Source organism: Mobula birostris, chromosome 1 (genome assembly GCF_030028105.1).
Source record: "Mobula birostris isolate sMobBir1 chromosome 1, sMobBir1.hap1, whole genome shotgun sequence".
In the NCBI taxonomy this organism is placed as follows: Eukaryota; Metazoa; Chordata; class Chondrichthyes; order Myliobatiformes; family Myliobatidae; genus Mobula; species Mobula birostris.
This window is the reverse complement of record NC_092370.1, coordinates 214,987,726-215,001,727: the sequence shown is the minus strand read 5'-3', so window position 1 is coordinate 215,001,727 and position 14,002 is coordinate 214,987,726. Positions and strand designations below refer to the sequence as shown.

Genomic DNA, 14,002 nt, shown 5'->3' with positions numbered 1-14,002 from the left:
CAAAAAGGCAAAACTGCAGCTTTAGAGGTATCAGACAAATTTATTTAATCAAATTTGGTTATTTAGAAACAACTTTAGAATGAAAAAAAATGTGAGAACATGCCCTTGCATCTACAATTCATTTCTCAGTGAACAAAAAAAAAATCAGCAGAAGCTGAAAGTCTAAAATAAAACCAGAAAATGCAGAAAATCCCAAGCAAATGTCGATGGTTAACTTAAGGTAGAAATAGCCAGTTCTGATACAGACAGAGGGTTCGGGTAATCAGAAGTTGGAGAATTTAGTATTGAGCTGTAAGGCTGCTATGTGCAAATGGAAGATGAGGTGTTGTTGCTCTTCGCATTGGGGCTCTTATACTGCTGGAGACCACAGACTGGAGTGAGAGCTGTACAGAGAATTAAAGTGGGAGGATGACCATGCATACTGAACATTGATGCTCAGCAAAGCAGTCACGCCATTTGCATTGGGTTTCTCCTTCACAGAGGAGACCACTTTCTGAACACAATGCTACAAGTTAGACTGGAAGTGTGTGTGGAGTATTGCTTCCTCTGGGGAGACTATTTAGTTCTCTGGATATGGCAAAGGGAAGTCATTGAAAGCTTGGTGCTGTGGCTGCTTAAGAAAATGCCATAGCATGGGCGTGGTTGGTCGGGTCAAAGAATGTATTTCGGTGGATCAACAAGCTGCAAAGCGAATGTTGCCTTGGAAATGCTTTAAGGTAAGAAGAAGAGAGGACATGCCTGTTTTAACTGGCAGAAATTGTAAGTGCTGATTGCATAAACTGATGGAATGGAAAGTAAGGACCAGAGCAACTCCACCCTTGCCGTCCAGGGGAAGAGGAGGCAAAACAGTGGTAAGGGAATTAGACTGGATGTGGTCAGGGTGTGTCCACTACGGCAGATGGGAAACTACAGTCCAGTACAAAAGACACTTGCTTACTTATAGGTTGTCAAAACAGCTTCCTTAAATTGGTTAGCTCACTCAATGCATAGTAATGCACAGTTGCTCCGTTTAGATTAATAAAGTATGACTAACTTTAAAAAGAAATGTGTTACTGCAGGAGAGATATCAACTCCTGACTGGAATGGAATCCCCTTCTCAACAGATTACACTGTTTACTATTAGAGACAAGAAATACTAAGAATTCACAAAAATTAACTAAAAGTAGAACATTGAAGACTAGTGGATGTTTCCCTAGTACTACAAGATGGACTCTTGATCTCATGATCTATCTGGTTGTGACCCTGCACTTTACTGCCTACCTAAAATGTACTTTCTCTGTTCTGTAACATTTTATTCTGCTCCCTGTTGTTTCTACTTTGCACTACCTCAATGTACCATTGTAATGAATTTATCTGTGAGAACCTCATGCACTACAAGTTTATCACTGTACCTCAGTAGTTTGAAATGATAAACCAATTTATCAATTTATATTAAAGTATGCATGGGCTAATTGCGTTTTCCACTTGTCAATTCCCAGCTTCTTACTTCACCCTCCCCCACCCACCCGGTTTCACCTATCATCTTCGAACTTGTCCTCCCGTCCACACACCACCCCACCAACCTTCTTATTCTTGTTTCCTCCCCTTTCTTTTCCAGTCCTGAAGAAGGGCCTCAGCCGAAATGTGGAATGCTTATTCATTTCCACAGAAGCTATCTGACAGAAGCCTGTCAGAGAGCATTCTGACAGTCTGTATCACTGTCTGGTATGGGGGTGGGGGACTATTGCACAGGACTGAAAGTAGCCGCAGACAGAGCTGTAAATTTAGTCAGCTCCATCTTGGGCACTAGCCTACAAAGTACGCCTTTAGGTAGCGGTGTCTCAGAAAGGCAGCGTCCATTATTAAGGACCCCCATCACCCAGGGCATGCCCTTTTCTCACTGTTACCATCGGGTAGGAGGTACAAAAGCCTGAAGACACACACTCAGCGATTCAGGAACAGTTTCTTCCTCTCCGCCATCCGATTCCTAAATGGACATTGAACTCTTAGACACCACCTTACTTTTTAAATATATATTATTTAGTTTTTTAATCTATTCAATATACATACAGTGTAATTTACTTCTTTCAGAATCAGAATCAGGTTTATTATCACTAGCATTTACTTATTATTATTATTTTTCTTCTATATTGTGTATTGCATTGAACTGCTGCTGCTAAATTAACAGATTTACGCCACATGCGGTGACAATAAACCTGATTCTGATTCTGCCTGCTTAGTTCCACCAGTACTTTATGGGGGTTGCTCTAGGTTTCCAGCATCTGCAGGATCTCTTCTGTTTATAATTGCATTTCTTTTTCAGGTTATGGTGAAAGTTTATTAAAAATGCCCCATGACTATATTTGGAATAAAATTTAGTTCTGATAGACTAAAGGCTCCAAAGCGCGTGAAATGATTAGCTTGATGGAACAAAACCCGAAAAAGCTGAAGCATTTTGCAAAGCAGGTGGCACTTGTAGAAAGGGAAAAAGTTAACATTCCCAATCTGAGACTCTTCTCAAAGAAAAATCTAATCAAATGTCTCGGACCTGGCAATTTTAACTGTCCTACCACAGATTGTGTCTGATCTATCGCGATTTTCCAGCAAAATGGTTTTTTTTCTGTCACGGGTTTTCAGCATTTGCAGTTCTCTTTATTTACTTGGATTGTCTGACAGGGTTTACTTTTGACAGAAGGCGCTGCATCATAGTACAGTATCTGACTTACCTAACATCTTGATCTGGTTCGAGGAAGGCACCACGGATGGAAGAGATCGCCGAACAATAAAAGCAAAACAGGCTCAGCAAAGACCTGGCCAGATGAACATTGAGATTAATGAGAACTCTAGTATGCAACCTCAAAATACCAAGACGAGCACAGGTTTTAGAAATCGCTTTGCAATCACGAGTTTGTTCGCGGCAGGTTATCACTCACCCGGGTGCCATTGTCGGAGGTCAGGAGAGCCAGAACCACCCCTCCTGTTCACGGCTTCACACCCAGCGCAAGCACGACTGTCAATCACCCTTCCCATCGACTCGGCCTAACGGCGAATCGGCAGAAATGCTTCCGGGACCGGGAGGACAGGATAAACGCCTGCGCGACTCTGCGATCGTTCAACTCTGACTCACGGCGCACAAGTTTAATTACTAAACATTCTCAGCATGCATTTCCAGCCAAATCTTTTACAATGAACACACTTTTGGAATCTCTGATTTAAAAAGATTTGCCAAATTATGCTGCTCTCGGTGAAACAAAAGCGGAGGCAGCCCAGCCATTGTTGGCATGGCCGTTAAGTCCCGACCCATCGGAGGCGAGGAACGAGGTGTCGAAGGTGCTTTATCGCACTATCATTCATTTGAAGTGACTCTCAGGATTTCATTTAAAAAAACTCTAATTAAAATTGTATTTGTAATTATTTTAAAATTAAATAACTTTTCAACAGTCTTTCTATAGCTAGATAGATGCTTTATCGATCCCAATGGAAACTACAGTGCCACAGTAGCGTTACAAGTGCACTGATGTACAAATATTAGGACAGATGTAAGAAAGAATAAAAAATTAGGTACCTCAAACAGTCTTAAGAGGAGGGTGTTATCACTTCCCCTGCTATAGGATGGCCTATTATAGACTTCGAATAGCGCTCTTTGGAGCAGCACTGTTGTCTCGATCTATTACTATAAGTGCTCCTCTGTTCAGTCAAGGTGACAACCGGAGGGTGAGAAACATTGCCCAGAATTGTCAGGATTCTCTGTAGGAATCTTTGTGCTCTCACAGCCTTCAGTAGGCCCAGTTTGACTCCTATAACAGAGCCGGCCTTTCTGTTGGCATCACCCATGTTGGTGCCATTGCCCCAGCACACCACCGCAGAGAAGATTGTACTGGTGACAACAGACTGGTAGAACATGTGAAGGAGAGGCCTGCATACTCCAAAGGACCTCAGTCTCCTCAGGAAGTCGAGGAGACTCTGGCCCTTCTTGTGTTGGTGTTCCATTCAAGGCTGTCATCCAGGTGCACTTCCAGATGCTTGTGAGCCCACACCATGAACAGTAACAGGGAGTAGACAATCACCATCTCCTTTGTCTCACTAATGTTGAGCTGCAGATGATTCAGCTTGCACCATTTGACAGTCCTCCACCAGGGTCCTGTATCCATCCTCCCGACCTCCCTTTATACACCCAACTATTGCGGAGTCATCAGAGAATTTCTGCAGAAGACATGACTCAGTGTTGTATCTAAAGCCCAATGTATACAGGGTAAACAGGGAGCCAATACAGTCTCCTGTGGGGTCCCAGTGCTGCTTATAGCCATGTCTGACACACAGCTCTGGAGCTGCACGAACTGCTCTGGAGCCAGTCAGGTAGTCCATTATCCAGGATCCAATGCAAGTGCAATCTGCATTGAATGGAGCTTTCCCCCAGCAGTGAGGGCTGTATGGTATTGAAGGCACTTGAGAAATCAAAGACCATGATCCTCACAGTGCTGTCCTGCTTATCCAAATGGGAGTGTTCTTTGTTCAGCAGGTAGATGACAGCATCATCGACTCCAATGTGCTCCTGGTCGCCAAAGTGCAGGGGATCGAGGGCTGATCTGACCAGGGGTCGGAGGTGAGCCAGGACCAGCCTCTGTAGGGTCTTCATGATCTGTGAGGTCAGGGCCACTGGACGGTAGTCACTCAAGAATTTCGGCTGGCCTCTGTGAAATATTTGCAAACAATGTTTGCTTGTTGCCTACCGACAGCAGGTAGTGTAGTGGCTAGTGCAATGGTATTACAACTTGAGGTGTTCCCGACTTTGGAGTTTAATTCCAGCGTCATTTGTACATTCTTCCCCTGAACCCCGTGGGTTTCCTCTGCGTGCTCGAGCTTCCTCCTGTACTCCAAAAACGTACCAGTCACTAGGCTAATTAGTCATTGTAACTTGTCCTGTGATTAGACTTAATAGGTGGGTTGCTGGATGATGAGGCTCATTGGGCTGGAATAGACTGTTCCGAGCCGTATTTCTAAGTAAATACTGTTCTACAGCAGTGTAACTCCAGCAATCTTCCGATTGTACCCCGATGTACTAACATTTCAAAATTATCTATATGTTTTTTCACTGTGCTTCAGCACACTTGACAATAACAAACCAATTGACCAGGAGGCAGGGCAGAGCATATGTTCCTGTAAGTATTAATGGTGTTTCGGTGAAGATGATTGAAAGCTTCAGGTACAGTACCTTGGTATAAACATCAGTTGACACTATGTCTACAGAACTCAGTCTAATTGTGATGTCTCAGACTAAAGAAGCACACCAGCACCTCTACTTCATCAAAAGCCTATGTCCCTGGTGACCCACATCAAAAGCACGGTGGTGTAGTAGTTGGCACAACGCTTTACAATTCAGGCGACCTGGGTTGAATTCCTGCTGCTGCCTGTATGGAGCTTGTTCGTTCTCCCCGTAATCGCGTGGGTTTCCTCTGGGTGCTCTGGTTTCCTCCCACGATCCAAAGATGTACCGGTTGGTTATCGTAAATTGTCCCGTGCTTAGGCCGGGTTTAAACTCGGGGACCGCAGCGCAGTGCAGCTTGAAGGACCAGAAGGGCCCACTCCACACTATGTCTCAATAAATAAAAAAACTTCCTATCCTGATGCATCACAGCTGGATTTGGCAAATGCTCTGTCCTAAATCTCAAGAAACTGCAGTTATAGACATAGCTCAGTCCATTATGAAGAGCTATCTCCCCATGGATTCTTTCTACATTGTCCACTGCCTCAGTTAAGCAGCCAATATAATCAGATCCCTCCCCCTCCGGACATTTTCCCTTCTCTTCCATGGGTAGAAGATAAAAAAGCTCAAAGATTGCAACACCATCTCACAATTTACCTTGTCATGGCCCTCGCAGCTTATTTCCTACCTGCTTTGCATTTTCTCTATAACTGAAACACTATATTCTGCATTTTGTTACTTTTTCCTTTTGAGCTACCTTGATGAACTAACATTTTGAAATTATCTGTATGGTTTTCACTATACCTCAGTGCACATGACATCAATTATACTGTTAAGCTTTTTTCTTACTCATGTCCAATGCAGGGTCTCAATCTGAAATGTCAACTTTTCAAACAAAAGGTGTTTGAATGGCTGAGTTCTTCCAATGTTCTGTTTTCCCCTGTTCCAGATTTCAGCATATTAAGACTATTGACTTCAGTTCCTACAGGATGTGGTCAAATGTTTTCTCCCCTCAGTTTTAGGGCCATATTAGTTGGTTTTACTGGCTGAGTCCAAATATAGCTGTACCAGACTAGCTGTGCTTAGATGTTAATGGCTTGCCTACTTGTTTATGTCAAATCCACAAGGATGGGGGCGGGGGAGCACATGTGGCTTTTATCAGCAAGTTACAACTTGGCATCCTCTTCAATAGTGCTTAATCTCTCTTTCTGCAAACATTTCATAATGTCATCTTCAAAGCTCCCATTGTTACCAAGCTTCATTTCAGATTTCTATCATTTGTGCAAGTCCCACTTCCTTTTTGGCACTCAAAGGTGTCATCTATGAGCATTGCGTTTGTACAACTAGGAGCCTGTTGCACTCCCAGGTACTTATGACTTTAAGAGCCAAAGCCTTTCTTAGATTGATGTGCAAGCTATCAGAAGCTGTGTTTAGCTAATTGTCGACCCTTCAGAAACTGCACAGATGCAGTTTCAATGCACACATCCAGGTGCAAATAATGCTGTTTCAAATGCGCTTTTGGCCATTTTCTTCAGGAGAAACAGAAATGAATGTTAGTGCTCAGGGTGGTGATAAGCTAATGCACCTAAATAAGGTGAAACAACTTTTGGGAAATTAGCCAATTTGCATGGGGAGCAACCAACTCTGGGTATTAACAAAACAAGCAGGCAATTAGGTGACTTTTAAATTCCATCCTTGCCTTTGATTGTTAAGGGTTTCCCAATATGGTACTGATTCCTCACCATCACCCACTTCTCCCTATCAATCAGATACCCTGATCTTCCAACTCCTGATCCCAGGCTGTGATATCTCAATATTCTAATGTAACCATCCGGCTCCCAAATTCAAAGGCTCAACCACTCTCCACCCGTGATTATTTTCAGATGCGACTCACTACCCTAACTACCATCATTTGGATGCACCAAAGTTTCCAGACATTGTTTATCCAAATAGTTTCATCTTCGTTCATTGATCTACCTGGTCGAACGTTCCTGGTCTATGACACATTTAGCTTTCCAAAATCAGTTTCCCTTAGCATAATTAGTCTCAGTTTCTCACCAAAATTACTTGCACCTAGGATCAAGGATAGCAAAGTTCACTTCCAGCGTGAAGATTAAAAAAATGAAGCCGGATACATTCTTTAAAGATTGAGGAGGTCAGATGGCACTTGTGGAACAAGAAACTAACTTCATGTTAACCATTTCTCTTTCCACAAATGCTGCCTGAACTGCTCAGTGTTTCCAACAATTTTTGTTTCACTTCTGGCCATCCTTTACTCTTTTGATACTTCTCTATGATGATACAATTGCCAATTAAGTAATAAAGTATTGTCACTTGAACTGAGATAGTGAAAAACTTGTCTTGCATACTGATCAATTCATTTAAACACTGTAGTGAGGCAGTACAAAGTAAAATGATAACAGAGTAGAGAATAAAGTGTTACAGTTACAAAGAAAGAGCAGTGCAGGTAGATAATAAGGTGCAGGATCATAACAAGGTAGATTGTAATGTCCAGAGTCCAGATCATCATACTAGGAAACTATTCAGTAGTCTTATAAGAGCAGGATAGAAGCTATCCTTGAGCGTGATGGTACGTGCTTTTAGATCTTCTGCCAGATGGTGGTGGTGGTGGGGGGGGGGGAGGGTAGTGAAGAGAAGATATCCAGAGTGGCTGGGGCCTTTGATTTTGCTGGCTGCTTTACCAAGGCAGTGGGAAGTGTATACAGAGTCCATGGAAGAGAGGTTGGTTTCTGTGATATGCTGATCTGTGCCCACATCTCCTTGCAGTTTTTTTGCAGTCAATTGCCATACCAAGCAGTGATGTATTTGGATAGGATGCTTTCTAGGACATATTGATTAAAAAATGGTGACAGTCAAAGGGTACATACCAAATTTCTTCAGTTCTCTGAGGAATAAGAGGCACCGGGGAGCTCTCTTGGCTGTTGCATTAACAAAGTCAGACTAGAACAGGCTATTGGTGATGTTCACTCCTAGGAATTTGAAACTTTCAACCCTAGCACCATCAATATAAACAGGAGCATGTGCACTGCCTCTCTTCCCCAAGTCAATGACCAGCTTACTTGTTCTGCTGACATGAAGGAAAGGTTGCCGTCGTTACACTCTTCAACCCCCTCATTGTTATTTGAGACATGGCCCACTATGGTGGTACCATCTGCGAACAAGTAGATGGAGTTCCAGCAGAATCTGGTCATGCAGATACAGGGAATGGAGTAGGGGGCTGAGGACATAGCTTGGTGGGCACCAGTGGTGAAGATAGTCATGCTGGAGGCGCTGCGGCTTATCCTCACTGAATACTGTTTGTTGATCAGGAAGTCTAAGATACAGTTGAAAAGGAAGTTGCTGAGCCCCAGGTCTAGAGCATGGGAATAAGTTTGCTTGGAATTATAGTACTGAAGGTAGATTGGAGCTACCGTCAATAAATTATAGTCTAATGCAAGTGTCTTTACTGTCCAGATGCTCCAAGATTGAATGTAGAACCTGGGAGATGGCGTCTGCTGTGACAAATTGCAGTAGGTTGAGGTTGTCGGGGAGGCTGGAGTTAATGCTTGCCCTGACCAGCCTCTTAAAGCATTTCATCATAGTGGATGTCGCTGGGTGGGAGTCATGAAGGCACCTTACCTTGTTTTATTAGGTAGCTGGATGACAGTGGTCTTAAATCCGGTAGGCTGCTCAGATTGAAGCAGGGAGAGGTTAAAAATGTCTGCAAGTACCCTTGTCAGTTGATCATTGAGTCATAGGACACAACAACACAGAAATAAGTCCTGCTGCCTGCCTAGTCTGTGCTGAACTATTAATCTGCCTAGTCCTATTGACCTACACCTGGACAGCCCTCCATACCTCTCCCATCCATGTACTTATCCAAATTTTTCTTAAACATTGAAATCAAACCCAAAGCCACCACTTTTGTTGGCAGCTTGTTCTACACTGAGTGGAGGGTCCCTCTCATGTTCTCTTTTCACTGTTAACACATGACTTCTACTTTTGGTCTCAACCGACCTCAGTGGTAGAAGCCCACTTGTATTTACCCTATCTATATCCTTCATAATTTTTATACTTCTATCAAATCTCCCCTCATTCTCCTATGCTGTAGGAAATAAAACCATTCCTAAACTATCCAACCTTTCCCTATAACTTAGGTCCTCAGGTCCTGGAAACATCCTTGTAAATTTTCTCTACACTTTCAGACTTATTGATATCTTTTCTGTAGGTAGGTAACCAGAACTTTACACAATACTCCAACATCTTATACAAATTTGACATAACATCCCAACTCCTGTACACAACACTTTGATTTACGAAGGCCAATGTGCCAAAAGATCTCTTTACGACCCTATCAACTTGTGACGTCACCTTCAATGAATTATGAATCTGTATTCCCAGATTCCTCTGTTCTACTGAATTCCTCAGTGCTCTACCACTCACTGTGCAACTCCTATCCTGGTTTGTCTTGCAAAAAAGCAACACCTCACACTTGTCTGCATTAAATTCCATTTGCCAACTTTTTTGAGATGGTCCAGATCCTGCTGCAAGCTTTGATCGTCTTCCTCGCTGTCCACTACACCACCAATCTTGGTGTCATCTGCAGATTTGCTGATCCAGTTTACCACATTATCATCCAGATCATTGATATAGATGACAAAAAACAACGGACCCACCAGCTGTCCCTGAGGCAAGCCACTGTCACAAGCCTCCTCTCAGAGGCCTACCACTCCCACGAAACCAACATCTGACTCAATTTACTACCTCACCCCAAGTGCGAAGTAAATGAACCTTTTGACCAACCTCCCTTGAGGGAACTTGCTGAAGTCCATGTCAACAAGATCTACCGCCTTGCCTTTATCAATTTCCCTGGTAATTTCCTTGAAAAACTATCAGATTGGTTAGACATGGCCTAGCACATTGACTATCCCCAATCAGTCCCTGAACATCCAAATACTTGTACATTTGATCCCTTAGAATATCTTCCAATAACTTACCCACTACTGATGTCAGGCTCACTGGCTTGTAATTTCCTAGCATAATTTTAAAGCCTTCCTTAAACCATTGCCAAGGATGTTTTAAATATCTCTGCCAGGGCCCCTAAAAAAGTGCAGGATCTAAGGCACAGAATGCCATGCAGATTCGCTATTCAGAAGACTGATCTTCGAGTCACGTTATTTATTATGTACTCTGACTGCATTCAAGAGGCCCTTATATTCTCTACAATGTTTGTAGCCCTTGATCTAGTTAATCTCTTCTAATACCATCATCACAAGATATAGAATTGTCTTTATTAGTAAGGGTGGAAATATTTTTCCTGAGAATGGATGATTCAAAGTTTTAGAGCTGATTCCTTCAGATGACAATGGCACTTTACAATGGCTATCCACAGCAGCAGCTTAACCTCCCTCCTTGGTCATGTTCTACCTATAACCACTCATTTTCCACCAAAAGTCTCATTCTCTGCTTTTTTAGTTCGCTACATATTTCCAATAGTGGTAATCAAAGTCTCCCTGAATTGTATGTCAATGCATTTCTCTTAAAGAGCCAATTTAAACCCCTTTTCGTAAGTAATATGATCTCAACCCACATTGTTCTTTGTCTCCAAATGACTGGTAGCTGCTCTGCATCTACCTGCACTACTGAGTGCTCTCTCTTTGCATAAAAAGGAATATAGATTGAGACCAGCTTCTGTTATATAACCAAGATTATGAACTGCATCCAGCATATTTATTGAATGGCTAGATTAACATTTAAACACAACCAGAGTTCTGATGTACAGGTAGAGTGTGCAATTAGACAACAGGAAAATATCACACTATTAAAATTGATTAAAAGAATATTGATTATTCTACATTTATTGCAGAAGTACAAAAATATACAGAGAAACTACTGACAAACACAGTACTTATGAGGACTTATGAAAAACTGGCAGGATTCCTATACCTTTACAGAAGCACATGTTGTAAATAGGCTGCTTGAATGTACGTAATAGTTCCTTTCCTCAAATTCAAGAATCTCTTTCAAAGATAAACCAAGCTTTTAGGATGAGCTGACGAAGATGAGTAACCAAAAGTAGTCTTTATTTCAATGCCAAAATGGAAAAGAACAGCAATCAAACTACCACTTTTGCAATGATCAGGGTATTTTCTTCTGGACTGAATGAAATTATTTCACATTCTGGTGGATAGGATCAGAGTACATATTTGCTTAGACCAATTCTCTACATTTCAATTCTGGAAATTACAAACATATAATTGGCAAATATAAAAAATAGCTTGCAAAAGAAATTTTACAACCATGTACCTTACCTGGTGTATCCAAGCAAAGATTCCTAGTCCACCATTTGTATTTCAATGTAGCATTACCTCCTTATGAAAACCAAATAAATTGGAAACAAGTAAAAATATTTATGTTCCAGTTTCTGAATCAAGCAGAGCCCAATTTGGATTAGTTAATTATAAGCTAGTTCCCGCTTCTGATCTCTGCATTGAAATTATTTGGTTTTTACCCCTTTTACCTGAGAGGAAAAATAGAGCAGTTCTTCTCTTTCAATAATCCTAAATCCCAATAAACAGATATCCATTCATTTACCCTCTAAAGACATAATTCCCAGATTCCTAACAAGCTTTTACAGTTAATGTTAGTGATTTGCCCTGATGCTACATGGATATCGCAGCGTTAAATTGGCTGAATTAATTCAGGGTGCCTTATATGAAAGAAGTTTAAGCACAATAGTTAAAGTGAAATGCATTTACTATTGCTGTGCTAATTTAAAGCCTATTTCTAACTATGTTGGCTAAATTATTTTGGGCTTTCTTGGAATAGTAGGACATTAAAAGAACAATCCTTAAGACTAGTTTTAACTGTTTTGATAAGAGCTGACCAGAATATCCTAAGGTAGTTTCTAACTTTATAGCGTCATTTGTTCAAAATTTGATATATATTTACATTTTCCACATAGTTATGCCTTATAGCATTTCTAGCAAAGAGAGGCTAAACGTGCTTTAATTCCCCTCAGGGAGTACTTTAGAGCAATTATGTTAACTGAAATTGTTGCTTGGTATTTGATGGCAGCCTTCCAGTGACAGTAACATTCAGTAACTGGTGAAAAGTGTTGTACATTGTGAAGGCATATGATGAATATTTCAGTCCTTTGTGCTATATGATAGCCTCTTGTGGGTGTGTCATTCATGTTTCATGTACCGCATTTTCCAGAAGTGCGTTAAGAAGCAAAACAGTAAATTATTTTAATAATCAGTTGCTTCAAATTAATTTGAATAAAAAGCAAGGACTCCCTTTTCATTAGAATCCTTCCTCTCAAATAACTACCTCCATTAAGTTTTTGCATACCAAACCATGAATAAAAAGAGCAATGAAAACTATTTAAAACAACTAACTTCAATTTCTCTTGCACAATGAATGAAAACAAAAAATAACTTGAGAAGCTGTACGTCCCTCTATTCAACTATCTGCATTCTGTTATTGTGGTAGAAATACTGCAGCTTGTTCCTATATGTTTCTTTACCTACATGTCATATATTTTCAGCACACTCATATTCAGTCATGTTAACAAGTTAAACCTCCAAGCTGCAGTAACAGTTCATCAAATAATATATTACAAGAGTAGGCCACAAATTCTAATTAATGTAGAGTTATCCCAATAATTAGCACACTAATGGAATATTGAAACAAAAAAAATAAAAGCAATCAAGATAGATAAATCAGAAACAGTACAAGCTTAGGAACAAGTGCTATATTGGAGAGAATATCATTCATCATTTATAACAAACATTACAAAACACTTAAAATTTGATGGTTGAGTTTGTACATTTTATATACATTTTCACTATTTAAAAACCATTAACAGAAGGAACCACAACTCAAATTCCAGTATTCAAATATCACTACATTTCAGAGTCCTATCAACAAAGTAGCTACTCTGAGTTCAGGTATTTTAACTTTCTATAAAATAAGATCTATTCTGAATTTGAAAAGTAATAATCTTCATCCTCTTTGTCATCATCTGATTGAACGGTTTTTCTATCTTGGAATAGCTTCGTTATACTGCCTTTCTGTTGGCCTGAAAAATATAAAGCTTTAAGTTACATACAGCATATCACTGCAAATTGACTGAAAATTAGATGTGTAGGTTGGTGTACATTTTCCTTATTAGTTTAGATAGCATTTCAAGCAATGCCCAAGTTGTCATTGCTGTCCTTTCATGTTGCTGGGGATAAGAATCCTGATTTACTATAAGATTGTATGAATCATAATGTTTTAAATAAAACCAGTAAACCAACAAACATTTGGACCAAGACTGCAAACTCCAGGAGCGTCATTTTCAAATTAGAGCAGAAGACTAGACTGATGTCATTGATGGTATGCACAGTGATATTAAATAATGTTGTTCTCAGACATACCACCCTGCAAAAACTCATTTCAGGGAGGTAGCACCATCAATTTGCAGGAGACTCCCGGAACTTCCGGGAGAGGTGGGATGTCTGCAATAGAGTAGCTCCTGAGCAGCTGGCCAGCTAGTTTAAATAACATTAGCTATGCTAATGAATGATTGACACCTGTTAAACTCACCTCAACATGTCTTTTACAGTCTTAACCCACCATGGGCAATAGAAAAGTCACTGTTGCAAACAGTGCAGCGAGAAACACCGTCATTATTTTTGACCCCTATTAGGCAGGGGTACACTTTAGTGTAGTCTGGGGTGATGTACGTTTTATATTTTCTTTTTTTGGAACACTCTGCCATGGCGTGCTCTCGCTCTCTTGCTCGCTCTCAAAAAAATTGATTTCCAGGATATT

The 14,002-nt window shown here is 40.8% G+C and overlaps 2 protein-coding genes across 4 annotated transcripts in view; both read right to left on the bottom strand.

Annotated features, from left to right (window-relative positions):
* tpp1 (tripeptidyl peptidase I) overlaps positions 1-3,018 on the bottom strand; it is a 45,097-nt gene extending 42,079 nt beyond the window's left edge. The window contains exons 1-2 of the mRNA XM_072270985.1: positions 2,913-3,018; positions 2,706-2,789 (exon numbers count right to left, since the gene is read on the bottom strand). Coding sequence (XP_072127086.1) covers positions 2,706-2,789; positions 2,913-2,923 — 95 coding nt within the window. The 5' untranslated portion in view covers positions 2,924-3,018. The remainder of the gene's footprint in view (positions 1-2,705; positions 2,790-2,912) is intronic.
* A 7,937-nt stretch (positions 3,019-10,955) lies between these two features.
* mis18bp1 (MIS18 binding protein 1) overlaps positions 10,956-14,002 on the bottom strand; it is a 67,782-nt gene continuing 64,735 nt past the window's right edge. For all 3 annotated transcript variants that reach the window (XM_072270917.1, XM_072270933.1, XM_072270925.1), the window contains one exon: positions 10,956-13,265. In XM_072270917.1, the coding sequence (XP_072127018.1) occupies positions 13,162-13,265 (104 nt within the window). In that variant the 3' untranslated portion in view covers positions 10,956-13,161. The remainder of the gene's footprint in view (positions 13,266-14,002) is intronic.